The sequence below is a fragment of the Heloderma suspectum genome, chromosome 3 (assembly GCF_057233095.1).
Source record: "Heloderma suspectum isolate Gila_16-S chromosome 3, 16-S_ref, whole genome shotgun sequence".
Lineage (NCBI taxonomy): Eukaryota > Metazoa > Chordata > Lepidosauria > Squamata > Helodermatidae > Heloderma > Heloderma suspectum.
In genome coordinates, this window is record NC_139460.1 from 82,426,350 (window position 1) to 82,440,923 (window position 14,574).

Here is a 14,574-nt window from a genome sequence, read left to right on the forward strand (position 1 = left end):
AACCACTGATTTTAGGGTGTATGCCCACTGAGCTCAAAATGCATAGTCCACTGTATCAACTGCCTTGCTTTTTTGATGAAGTGGGTTTGAGAACTACTGTCCTGTTGAAATCAATGAACAGTTGTTTTAGTGTCTGTACCTGAAGTATCTATGGATCTTAGGCTTATTCAGCAAATAAGCCAATGTTTTGGTTTTATTGGATTCCACGTCTTTTTAATAAGGGTTTGTCTAATGTGTATAATTGTTGAAGATGTAATACACCTAATGCTTCTTTTATCCATATATTCTGGCAATGCCCAATAGTCACCTCCTTTTGGGAGGAGGTCATAATACCAATAAACTTTGTACTGGAACTCTCTTTAATATTGAACGATGTACATGTCCTCCTAAACTATTTACTGGTTTCTTGGAAGTTAACTTACAGCCAGTGCAAATGGATTTTCCGAGCCCTTTTGACAGCCAAAAATATTACAACATTGGAAGTACAAATGCTCACCTCCTATAACGCAATCGATTGAGGACCTAGCAATGCTAGCAACATTTTAATGGGTGGTATATAGATGCTACTTGCAAATGGATAAATAGATGGATATTTGGTCTGCTTTCTTGAAGCTTATGCATAACCTCTTGCCTTTTTTAGAATGTCGTATTTAATGGAACACTGATATTTTTATACATGTATTTCTTATTTTTTTCTTTCTCGTCACAATTTTTGTTATGTTAAAATCACAATAAAATGATTAATAAAAAAGAAAAGAAAATTAGACAGATGTTTAGGTCTTAGTGACTGTAATGCTACCTCAAGGGCAGGATTGCCATATAAACATAAAAACAACAACATAAAATGGGACCGATTGACCTGCTTGTGGTAAGCAGCTCTCCTGTTCTTGGGAAATGGTTTGTGTGCCTTATTTCTCATGAGATTAACACCAGTGCAAACAGCTTCAAAGTGAACTGACTGGGCTAACTGGCAGCTTGCAAGAATGTTGCTTTTGCTCATGTAAATGAGGCAAACCCACCTCAGACATTATTTTAGGAGCAATAATGTAGGTTTTTTTTGTAAGCAAGGAAAAGCCACTGAAGAAAATTATCTCAGTGTACATATACACATGCATACATATATTTGCATGCATGTGTAATCTGTATGCTAAGATATGTGATACATCCACACTTCCATACACCCAAATATCTTTATTTATACTATTTACCATACACACACCTGCATGCACCACATTCACATACACACACATTCCAATAAAAAAATCAACTAAAAACAATATAAAAAGCAACCAGTGCTGTGTGTTGATAAATTCACATAGTACTTTCCATTCAAATATAAGGTATAAATTAAAAAAGAGGGAGAGAAAGACAAAGAAGTGATAGCAAAACCATTTAAATATATAAGAATTTCCACAATTGGCATTTCATGTTAAATAAGAATAAATAAATTCATTACATCCATTCACATACCAATTTGTAAAAACAATAAATTATTTATTTTTTCAGTGCTATGTTGCTTTTTTACTTTTTTGTTTTTTTGAAATGCTTTTTTTTTTTAACATCTGTGATCAGTTACCAACATTTTCCCCCACTTCCTCCCCATAGGATAAACCGTTTCCATGGGAAAGTGACTGCATCCAACCATGTTCCATAGGTTTTGGTGGTAATCTTCAAACCACTCTTCCCAATGCATTCCATACAATGACATTATGTGGCTTGAGGCTTTCCGCTTCTTTTTTTAGGATTATTTGGAAAGTCATTGCTGAATCTAGTATGGATAGCTCTACCCAATGCAGAGATGCTCATAATCATGACACCAGTTATGACTTTAGCATTCAATATACACCCATTTAGCTAGTGGGATTTTTGGAGAAAATGTGAATAACCAAGCTGTGTCTAGATCTGAGTCCTTGGGACTGACCTGCTTCAAACACAGTCAGAAAATATAAAGTGACATAATTGGCACCAGTTTCACATTAATGAGCCCACAAAGCAATGTGAACGAACTGGAGATGTTCAGTGAAAAGTAGTAGTACAGTGTAGGAAAAGGTTAAAACATACCAATCACTGTCATTTTGCCTTTTTTGTTTGTTTCTTGCTTAAATTCACCATTATTACCACATGTCACACATGTCCAACTATCATGCTACAATAACGAAACTGTGAAATTCACATTCTTTTCATGCTTTTATCTGAGTCTGACTAACATATACATGTCGTATAATGTAGACCATTATGTGTATACCGTGACTGCACTTGGCCTATCAACTTCAGATTGCTTCTTCACCTTTGAGTTTTTCCTTTTCTGCCCTTGATTGGCTTATATTCAGTCAAGTTTCCCACGCTACTGTGGGAAATTTTACTGTGTGCAGCAAAATTTAAGTTTACAGGAGAAATAATTAACTGATCTAATCCTGCATTTTTCTAGCTCCTCAGACTTTGCTCATAAGGGGTTGGATCCAAACTTAGACACAGACTAGACCCATTGAAACCAATGGGACTTAAATAAGTGTTGCCTAAGTTAAAGTCTCACTGATTTCAGACTAAGACTAAGTAAGACTAAGTCTGGATCACCTACGTTCTTCAGTCACATATCACTTGATGACCTGGAGATGTGAAAGTGTAACTGTCAGTCATAATGGATGATTTCCTCTTATCAAGTAAGGTGATTACATGTAAATGGAAGTGCAACTATGAGGTGATAACTTTATTATTGAACTGAAATGTTTGAGTGCTATGTGGTCATCTAATTCTCCAAGTGTCACACAGCTATGGGCCTCACTCAAGTAAACAGGCTTATATAAATGGAGTGGTCTAACAATATGGGTCAGATCAGTTCATCTTTTAAAAATTCTGCATCAGAAAATAAATGCTTAGAATGATGTATTCTGACCGCTGTTCAAGAGCAACATCAGAACTGGTGCTGGAGGCAAATACAGATGTGCAAAGATTTTAGATCAAAATGTTAATGGAAGTTAAATTTGGATATTTAGGATATAATTTTTACTTAATCCAAAATTAAATTCCAATGGAAATTCAAGAAGTTAGAATTGCCTGTGCTTATAATATTTATGAAAGGCAATGGGAGCAGAGATGCAACCTACTTTCATTCGTATTATCTACTCATATTTAATATTTCATCTATAGTATATAAATGTGATTTCAAAGTTAATTAGTTTCACTAGATTTCAGATGAGGTATGTATGTTACCTTTCTAAAATGGAAAGTTCATTTGCTTATGGTCTGGGGGAAAAACATCTTTTCCTCTGCGGAAACACTCTTATGAATATTGGCTACAGCTACCACATTTTAATGTGGCTTAACTTTGTGGCTCTGACAGCACAGTCCTCTATCTGTTTACTCAGAAGTTAATCCCATTATGTTCACTGAAGCTTATTCCCTAGTGTGTTTAGGACTGCAGCCTTACAATTCAAACCTATATGTGTCTACTCAGAAATAAATTCTATTGAGTTCAGTAGGGCTTACTCCCAATTAAATGGGTATAAGATTTCAGCCTTAATCTACAAAAATACGCAACGTCTCCAAAAATAAATATCTCTTATAGTTTTTAAAAATTAATCAGCCCCCCTCCCCCAAATGTGCATGGGTGCCCCGATCCGTACACTAATTATAGGCATGTTAAGTTTTGAGGTTCACATGAAACAATATCCCATTCACTTTAATGGAAGGACCCAATCCATATCCTTCATTGAAATAATAGGGAAGTTTGTGCACACAAGTTATCTGCGTTCATATCTGAGCATGTGCAGATCTCCGGATTGGGGTTTTTGAGTGGTAAATGCATCCCACAATTAGAAGTACTGGATGAAATATTAATTGCATGCAATGAACCACTTGTTATGGGGTGGGGGTTTCTTTTTTTTTTTTTTTTTACATCACCATAGCTTCTGCAATAGATATCAAATTCTTTACATGTTGTCAGCTTTCCAGTAGAAGCCACGGAGTAACAAACAGAAAAACAAGATGTGAACAGGTTTCAGAATATTTGAGTTAGAAGACAATTAAAGCATGATCCAGTGCCTCACCAAATTCTTACCTTCTTAATACATCAGGGGTGGGCAAACTGTGGCCTCCGTCTAATTTCAAAACCAATGTGCAAGCAATCAGTTGGGACTTTGGCAAGAGTGATCTGTTCCTCCCATGGTAGCCTGCTAGGCAGAGATGGGGGACAGAAGTGGGGGGCAAAAATGGAGAGAAAAGGGTGGTGGATGCTCCAGCCATTTCTGGCTCTGGTCCTGCCTACCACTGGCATGCCACCCTGACGTATTCCCCATGAGGGAATGGGGCACTTGAATGAAAAAGTGCCAACCGTGTCGTATATGCTGCTCCCGCATGTCGAATTCCCTCTCACTGTCCTCTTTCTCCATTGGTCTCCCTCCCACACAGAGAGCTGCATATATGGCATTGGATCGTGTCATTAGTACTTTTCATAGTTGTTGGTGTTCTCTAAATTGCTAATACAGAATAAAGTATGCCCCTTTTTTGTTTTAAAGAAGCATTCTAGCAGCTATTTTTTTTATCGCTGCAGCAGTGCGTCTGTATGAGAATTTCTCATTAGAAAGGCATGAATATAGAATTAGACTCTGTTGTCAGGAAATTCCTAGAATGGAAATGCATTTCCTGTTGTCAAAAATGTATTAAAACTTTCCCTCTCTTTTTTTAAGCAGCAAGCTCTTAATTTTCCAGTAAAATATCCACAGCCATTTTTGAAAAGGTGACGGAGTTTGCAATGGCCGTCGACATACTTTGGTCAGTCACTTGCATCATATAGAGAGGATCTTGTTCTTTCGCAAAAAGATCAAGTGATATAAAGTGACATACCAAAGCAAAGTTATTTACAAATAGTATAAAATAAGCTATTGTGGTATCATGGGTAAGTATGACAAGTTGTCCAAGGACAGACTGTGTTAGAGGTAGGTGAGAAAAGGGAGATGAATCTGTAACTTTCAGATATCCCATGATAACCCATTCACTGGTTTATCCTCTTCTTAATTGCAGATACAAAGGGCTTGTAGCAACTAATGCTTAGTGCCTTTGACATATTAAGATCACCTCATTATCACTCAGAGCAGTGCATATCTTCATTTGGTCCAAATAGGCAGATTCTGCCCATAATTTTCAGACGATATGAAAGTATCTTGACATGTTGGCTTTTCTCTATGCCTGGGTAGATCTTATGTCAATATGTCGACTATGACCTAAGGAGACTCCTTTTGAAGAAGCCCACAACCACAGGTTAACATTTTTTGAGCGAGCACTGCTTGAATGCCGAAGGTCTTTGAGACAGAAGGCATCCTTTCGCTAGTTTTTCATTCCCATCTTTACACTGGACAGTTCTTGTGTGCCAGCCTGTATCACATGTTCGAGAACAAGAGAGCCATGGCCCAGTCACCCACTGGGGCTGTGTGAGTGGAGGCGTCAGTTTGTTACTGCTGCTGTTGCTGGTGACAGAGTTTGTCATTTGGGTCTGCTTCTTTGGCACATAGAAACTATAACGGACATCCACTGGTTTAGTTGGGTCAGTTGCAAGAATCTGTACAATAAGGATCTCCTTTGTGCCTGTATGTCCCATTGCATGCAAGAAATCATCTTTGTGACTCCAGCCGCTGTAGTTCATGACAGTTCCATTGAGGTCAATGATGGTTTCTGAGGTTGAGATCATGTACTTTCCATTGACAAGGTACTCACCATTTTTCTTTTTCAGGGCTAAGTAAGCTGTGAACCTACTCTGGTCTTTAGCTTTGAACTGCCGTATTTTGATGTGTGTTGCTCCTTCTGGTATTTTCACGATATCTGTGTAGCCCTTACTGAAACACAAGGAAGTACATGTCAGTGAGGAATAAACGAATGTCCTTTCAAAATCCACTTAAGCCAATGGAAGCATATCACTTACTTGGCTATGATCTGGGTCAAACCATGAATGCATTTAGCTCTTCTACACATCTTAATGAGCTTCCGCCATGCTTTAAAAACGTGGTTGTTCAAGCAGGCATTTGGGGTGGGTTAGGGTATTTTTAGAAATATGTTTTTCCTGTAGAATTTTATTGTTTTAAATTGTTTATACTCTGTACATCACCCAGAGTGGCTGGGTCACCAGCCAGATGGGCGATTAATAAATTTAATAAAATAAATAAATAAAATCTCCAGTAGAAGAACAGCTAATTTAAATCCCAATGGAAGCAGCCCACCTTGGAAATGGACTTTGGTGGCTCATTAAAGCCCACCTCAAAGGAGAGGTGAGTTTTACAATCCTTGCAATTTTGCTCTCTTTAGCCTCTCAATTTCCCCCCTGGGGCCATGTCACTAACAGAGCAATTTTGGAGGGGGGCTAATACAATCAGAGTGGTGGTGGTGGTGGTGGCTACCATGCAGACTAATGGAGCAAATTGCTCTATTAGATTGTATGGGGGAGGGTAGAAAGAGGCTTCCAAGCCCTTGGATTGGACTGGAAAAATTATCCAAGATCTTATATGGGGCAGGGGGACAGGGAAGAACTTGGGTAATTTCTCAGTTCATTCAAGCAGAGCTTTGGAAAGCTCACCCATCTCTAGTGATAATATGTAACTAAAATATTATATATTTTATTCATCTTATATATCCTTGGAGAAAATATAATATTCCTCTTAGGTGTCAATACAGTTGCACATGAGTCAGTTTCAAAACAAGAAACCTACCAATAAGTGACACTGTATATATTTGAGATGTGGGCCTGGAAATACCATTGAAATGCCAAGGAATGGCAATAAATCAGACATACAGCTGTCTCTGACTGTTCAGGATAAAACAATGATGACCTTAACGCAGAAGGAAAGGAACTGGGAAGCATTTAAATAGGCACATGAGCATGCATGCATGCGCGTGCACACACACAGTGTTCAGTGAGAAACACAAAGAGCAGTTTATGTTGTACTCCATAAAAGTCATTTAAAAAACGGCTAGAGACTGTGGTTTGCGTTAAAACTATACAGAGGATGCTTCAAATACTCTAGTAGGTTGATTAGCACTGCAGTAAGTACTAAAAAAACTTTAAAGACTCTGGGTTGGCTTCGTAATAAAGGGAAGAAGATTTAAACAGTTACTAAACAGACACAAATGCAGTATATAACAAATTATTATGAGACTATTGCTGCATTTCAAGGCAATCCAAGTCCATGCTGGAAAAATCTGCTTCATTTTAATGGGTCAATAAAAAATTGCAAGAGTGGTGGTAAAGGAGTAATGTGAGCCTCCCTCCTGCTTCTGCTATACAGATATTCCACCTTGAGAACCAGACCATCTATGTGAGTGCCCAATAACCGCTGGCTCATGTGATCTCAAAAATATGAAGAAAATCATCATGCTATTGCCCTGCAGAAGTGAATATATGAGCTATGGCCTTCAGAGCCAATTCACATGACTTCTTTAGTCCACGTAACCCTAAAATAATAAAACAAATCACCCAGAGCAGAAGCAGACAACTTCAGGGGGTCCAGGGCTACTTTCTACCACCCAACCCTGTCCCCCGCAGACTTCACTCCTGCCACTGCTACATCACTAAAAAGGAGCTTTGAGAACAAAGTTCTCAAGCTAAATTTGTCTTTTTTTTTTTTTTTGCCTTCCTAGTGGTTTGCCTCTGAAATTCAGTGGCAAACCACCAATTCTCATGAATTTTGGCAGTGTGGCATGGGCCACTCCAGAGGCTCGGGGGGGGGGACACACATGCAGTCCATGAGCCAGGTGTTTTGTGTTATAGTAGTGACAGTTGGGTTGAGTGTATGAAGCAGTTATCATTGATCAGTTATTAGGGATAAAGTTACTTACAATTAACAACCCCAGCACAATCAAATGGTATACTTATTCAGTGGTAACTACCACCTCAACTGGTCATATTGTTGGCTTTTAGGAAACTTTCAGTGGAAGACAAAAGCCCTCAGATGTTTGAGGACTCTTAAATGTGTTTAATGAATAGGGGTGGGGTGGCAGGCTCTGTCCTCTGTTATATGCAAATTCCATTGCACATTTGCAATGCACCCTATGTACGTGCGCTTGTACATGCATAGCCGCTTAGGAAGCTGTGCCAATGGAGGATGAGGTATTTTCAGGTTACATTGGTCATATAGGTTTGCCCTTCAACATTCCTTTTCTCTGAACCCTGTCTAAATAGCATTCGCTGTTGCAATAAATTCTGCTGGTAAAGTAATGAATGATCAGATACTTTATTTCTTACCTCTTTTTATTAAAGGTTCCCATAACTTTTGTGCAGCTGGAGTTGTCTCCACCACAGATTCCACATTTATCATACTGGAGCTTTGAGCCAATAATGCCATCACATCCGGTTCTCACACATTTGCCACGGACACAGACTGAATTACTATATGGCCTACATTCTGTTCCATCAATCACCTGTTTTAATGAAGTCATTGCTGGTTAAAGACTTAGTTATTGGTGATTTGTTAGTGAACATGCTTATATATGTTATCATTTCTGGTAGATGTCTGAGCACTGTGGGTGGGCACCAATCTTTTACATTTTGATGTTCTGGACTATAACCCAGCCAGCATGGCCAATGGTCAAGGATGATGGGAGTTGCAGTCCAAAACATCTGGGGGGACACACATTGGGGAAGGCTAAGATCATTTCTCCAATTATCAAGGGTAACTGCCCATCTCATCTTCCTCATCTCCCTTGCTAGTGACATGCTAGGACCAAGAAAGCTCAGAAAAAGATGGAAATGGGGGCAGCACTATATTCTGCAAAGTCTGGTGATGATTATGGTGTAGAGGGGGTCCTTTGGGGGTCACCCTCTGGGCGAGGGCAGAAGAAGCAACAGACTGACAAGAGCACATTGGGAAGGGAATAAAGGCAGCCGTTTGTCTTGTGGCTCTCTGTTATACGAAGACTTGAATATAAAGTTCTTTGTAGACCTTGGACCTCCTTGCTATACAAAGGACTTTAAAACACAAATATGAAAGATGAGCGCTTATTGAAGGAACTTTTACCTTTTGAGAGAAAACTACATAGTAGCCAGTTCCTTTGGCTCGACAGGTGAGCTTGCAAACATCTCCTGGGAGCACTCCTGCATACTTGGGGACCCATTCTACGAAGGTTTTGACACCTTTCGCATCTGACTGGTAGCCATTTCTTGCTTCACATTGTTCCTGGCGAAAAGCTTTAGCTGTGAAAAGGATAATTCATTCATTAATATTCATGATCGTAAGGATATTCTTTCCAGCACTGGAAGACCCAGCATCATCTGGGTTCTATGTATTGTCAAGAGATAGGCAATGCAAATCTATGGGTCATACCCTGCCGAACAAAACTAAACCAAATCACACCCACCCTTCTAGCACATGTGAGCTGCTCTGCCACTGGCAACTTTAAACCCACCGAACAGGCTAGGGGGAGTGCAACTGTGATAGTGAGGACAGCATGTAAGGAGTGGGTGTGTGGGTTGTGTGTGCGCTGGTGTGAGAAGTGTATGAATGGGGGGAAGGCTGTGTGTGTGTGTGGATGGGGCAGGGGAAGACTATGTGTGTATGTGTGTGTGGGGTGAGGAGAACACTGGGCCCATTGCCAACCCATGCCCTGCCCAGCACCAGCTCCAGCTATGCCCACCAGCATGCGGCCCCAAACCCCCTGCATTCAGCCCTTGGAGCCAAAAAGGTTGCCCATCTCTGCATGAAAGGACAAAGGAGGATAGGACAATGTTGCCAGAGAAAAGCTTGGCAGGCTCTACATGGCTTGCAGGTGGTCTGAGCAGCTACCACTTAGTCTAATCCATAGCAGGTGCTACCAGTAGCCACTAGTCCTGATGACTATGAACATCTCCAATATCAGAGGCAGTATTCCTATGTACACCAGTTGCTGGGGAACATGGGCGGGAGGGTGCTGTTGCACTTATGTCCTGCTTGGGGTTTCCTGGTTGACAACTGGTTGGCCACTGTGTGAATAGAATGCTGGACTCAATGGACCCTTGATCTGATCCAACAGGGCTCTTCTTATGTTCTTGAGTTCTGTGTTCTTGCACCACCTCTCTAGGCAACGCTTTATTTGGGGGGCTTTTCTTCTTCAGCCCAACCAGGTCAGGTAACCTCTTGCAATTGCATAGACCAAAGGCAGTCACTCCAGAAATAGTCAATGCTATTTGAACCTCCACAGACTTAGTAAAATTCCTTAACCACAGCTAAGGAACATCCTCCCTGGAGAGGCCCACCTGGTGTCAACGCTGCAATTCTTTCAGCACCAGGCAAACATGTTTTTGTTTACCCAGGCATTTTAGTTTATTGTGACTTGATTTTATTGATTATAGTTATTTTTATTGTTGTATTCTTGTTTGATGATCATACACTGCCCTGAAATTTTGAAATGAATGAAGGGTGGTACAAAAATGTTTTAAATAAATAAACAACGTGACCACTGCACTGCATACAGCAGGGGTGGGCAGATTTCAGGCTTACAGGATCTACTTTGTTGTTTACTAGAACCCCGAGATCCACCACCTGGAGTCTGGTGCAAAAGGCACACATTTCGAATGAAAGAATTCTGAGTCCAGGAATTTGTTTTGAGTACCAGAACTGAATAGATCTCCAGTCCCTCCACACAAGAATCCACTCTTGGGTATCCTCTGCTTTATTTCAGCTGTGTAATTTGGGGCAGGGTGAGGGAGTCATTTTGTCACCGGCATCGTTAAGCCCCTGAGAGTCAGAAATCCTTGCTGATCTACTGCAAATTGACATCTACCAGTTGACCCAGATCTGCTGCTGCCCACCTCTGGCATAGAGTAAGAAATGGCATTTGTATAGCATTTAAGAAGGACTGCAGTGTTTGGAAATTTTATCTCCTTCGATGTATGGAAAACATACCATTGGCAGGACAGGGCAGGACATTGCAGGAGCGATAGACGGCCCGCTTTCCTGTGCAATACCGACCGTTGTTCCTAGGTGCTGGGTTATTGCAGTGACGATGGGCAAATTGAACACCTCCACCACATGTACGAGAGCATTGACCCCATGGCCCCCAGGATCCCCAATTCCCATGGTTCGAAGCCTGAAATATAAAAGAGAACATGTTATAAAAGACTATCAGCCAAACCCGGAAAAGAAACTCAAGTCTCACACCACCTGCATGTGAATCCCAGTTTTCTAATTACAACCATCCCTTTCTCAGTGTCTGTTTCTCTTTACTGAAACTTGGGAGTGTCATTGGCTGATTATTTGTTGATTTTGCATGCATGATCTGAATGGTGAATCATGGAAATGAAGAGGTGAAGAGAATACCCAAAGGTCATCTGTATTAACCTTATGTGCTGAGGTAGAACAACACTCAATACTTCTAATACATTAGTCTTTGGATGATCTATTTTATTCTGGTGTGTATATTGCTTCTATGCTTTTACCCATTTGTTGTTTGTAGAATGCTAGACTGCAGTCAGAAGATATGTTTTGTGGCTGTTAAGAGACCTCTAGAAAATTTCATTCACCCGTGAGCAGGGAGAGTTCCAGTATCAATTGCCTCCTAATAAAAGGAAAAGGGGGAAGACTAGAAAACAACATCTCCTTCTGACAAGGAACAATTCCATTTAAATGCCCATTAAAAGAGCCCCCAGTGTGATTAGATGGTTCAGTTTATATTGTTAAAGCAGCAACATACCGAATAATATTTCTTCTTTGTTTTATCAACACACTTCCCCTGAAGGCAGATCCTTCCTTTTCCGCATGGTGTCCCCTCCACAGCAGGGAGCTTTTTGGTCAAGCACACCATCTGACCTTGGCGAACAACCGCACACCACAGCCGAGAGCACACATCCATCCCAGGACACACCGTGTAGTCAGGCCCAAATGCCAGCTTGCACTGACGGATGGCGTCATATGTTTGTCCTGGAAGTTCCTCAGGGCCCAAGATCTGTTTTCGTGGTTGATCCAGTAAACAGTTACCTGAAAGGACAACCCAGTTTATAATTTGCTTCCTCTCTGTGATGCTTGCCATACCTCCCAGCCTCCAAGCTAGATAAAGTGATCGAGATTTCGTTCCAAGTCTATTCACCTTTCAGTCAGGTTCTTGTATAACATCTGGAAACTCTTGACTATAACCTGCTTGTGAGAATACAGTCTCTGATTTTATAAGATATTTTATCTCTGAGGTTGTAATTAATGATCCATTCATTTTGGAGTAGTCCCGCTGGAGAAAATGGATTTATAAATCGCAACTGTGGTAACTATCCCCCCCTCCCCCCCGCTCACATACACTATCCAAATAATAGTTGCTCTGACTTGCATTTCAGTTTACAACTGGCACTATCAGCTTAGAGTAGGACATGAAACTTTCTCTTTTTTTGGTACATGTTTCCTTGTACCCAAAGCCATGCTGTGAGTGGGGTCTTCCATATTTATCAGTGGGACCTAGAGACATTTCAAAATAAACAAAGCTGCCATTTGAACATGTTGAGGCACACCACTTCTGAAAAGGCAAGCCTTCTTAAGGAAAGCCAGAAAAAGCATGACATAGAGCTGATGCCAACAGAATAATTTAAGAGCCGGGGGTGGGGGGGAGAGAAGAGAAACCTTCAAATCAAAACAAAACAAGATCAGCACAGGAAAGGCAATATTGAAGGCAAGTCTTCACTGGGCACACCTGAAAAGCAGAGAGAGCCACAAGACCCAAGTGCAAACAGTTCATGTCTTTAACAAATGGAAAAGAATGAGGTACAAGGCATAATATCTGTGATGTCAAGCATCGACATAGCACCATCTTTCTTGAAAGACACCAAAGCACCATATAGTTGATTGGGGAATTCTGTTCTAGGGGACAAGTGGCACTTGCAGTGTTGAGTGCTGCTGTTCAGGATTCCAGTAACTCCATTCCATCCCTGACTCCTATTTCTCTGCCACCTACCCCCTAGTCAGTTAGCATTTTTTGGCCAATGAACACACTCAGTCCTCCGACTAGGCTGGGTTTTTTTTGGGGGGGGACACCTGAGGATTTTGTTTCTAAATATCTTTTTGTACTTTTTTTTGGTCATGAAACTGTATTTTATTTTGAAATACAGTTAATAAAATCAAGGCAACAAAAAAGAAGAGAACGTATATAATAAATCAAAATAACTACAAAAATCAAAGGAATGAACTAATTATAAACCTTAGTCTATAACTGATATGCTTATGGAACATCTACAATAAAATGGCCTAAGCAGGAGCTCAATACCTAATGAAAGTAAAAATACAAGTTACACAACATATAAAAAGAGCATGTGCAAGAGTATGCCATTGTGTTTATTTGTCCATGTGTGTATTAATCAGAAAAAATATAGGCAACTCTACTAGGTTGGAATTTTATCATAGGTTTGAAGAACGTCCACATAGGAAATAAATGGAAACAATGATGCCATACCTTGGGGTTCTCCCGAGCCTACTTATACTTCCTTCCTGTGCATGGGTGGTGGTGCTGTTTTGTCTATATAAGCAATGGCACTCACAGCATGGAAATTGGAAATAGCGGGCATGATTTTTTCCCCATGCAAGTAACGGGCTCTTATGCCAATACAGGGGACTAGAACCAATATGAACAGCTATCTGTCTTGTTTATAGCCCTTATAAGAGTAAATACCTTGTAAGGGTCTTGTGTGGGTACCTGTGGTTCAGTGAAGCTTCATTTCTCTTCAGCCAAAATAGATTACCACAACCTATCTTCCTCTGCAACCAATGCCAACTTCCATTTGATCATGGATGAAAGCATGCAGAATATAAATATATCCCAACTTCAGTGCCTTAGAAGAAATAATGGGGATGCAAGCAAGGGCTCATATTTCAAAACCTTCCTTTTTAAATGAACTGCTCATTTCCCCCAAGAAAGTAGTCACCCACTACGATTATTTGCTTTCCCCCCAAGATTAAATTTAGTCAACATTCCTTTCAGCATAATTTATTTCTCTACTTAAGTTTTCACTTTCTCTGTTGTCTGATAACCTTGAGCCAAATTCTACCCAGGGCATACTTCACTGCATTTTAAAAATGAAATACTGTCTCCATGCTACAAGACTAGACATTGCTATGAGATAAAAGTGCCCCTACAACATCTCCCTTGCTGTACTTTGGAACATAAATAGAGTATGGTAGCCAAACAGCTTATGTATAACAAGCAGAGCTGCAATGTTTATACAGAGATCCTGTGGTCCACTTTGCTTGGATGCCACTATGCCATGGCTAATGCTGCTGTAACACAGTTGTGATTCTAGGGCAGAGGTGGGGAAACTCTTTCAGCCAAAGGGCCAAATTTATTTTCCAAGAAGCTCTCGGAGGTTGCATTCCGTTGGTGAGTGGGACTGAAGGCAAAGGGGATGGGGCCAAAAATATTAAAAATACAACAAAATACCAGCATATTGTAGCTTAAAGCTTTTACTGCCAGTAACAAAGCCTTAGAAAAGGCATTTCAAGCTTTTAGAATGAGGGGAAAAAAACTGCACAGAAGATGGGAAACCATCAAACAACCAGTGGTTGGGACAAAGGAGGTTGGGACAAAGGAGGTTGGCCAGGGAAAGGGGTGTGGCCATTTGGGGCACCCCAGAGGGCTGGATTTGGA

The 14,574-nt window shown here is 40.5% G+C and overlaps 1 protein-coding gene across 1 annotated transcript in view; it reads right to left on the bottom strand.

Moving 5' to 3' along the window:
• Positions 1-3,893: 3,893 nt before the first annotated feature.
• Positions 3,894-14,574, bottom strand: part of ADAMTS5 (ADAM metallopeptidase with thrombospondin type 1 motif 5) — a 71,792-nt gene continuing 61,111 nt past the window's right edge. The window contains exons 4-8 of the mRNA XM_084841710.1: positions 11,650-11,933; positions 10,863-11,046; positions 9,000-9,175; positions 8,228-8,403; positions 3,894-5,828 (exon numbers count right to left, since the gene is read on the bottom strand). Of these exons, the coding sequence (XP_084697836.1) occupies positions 5,258-5,828; positions 8,228-8,403; positions 9,000-9,175; positions 10,863-11,046; positions 11,650-11,933 (1,391 nt within the window). The 3' untranslated portion in view covers positions 3,894-5,257. The remainder of the gene's footprint in view (positions 5,829-8,227; positions 8,404-8,999; positions 9,176-10,862; positions 11,047-11,649; positions 11,934-14,574) is intronic.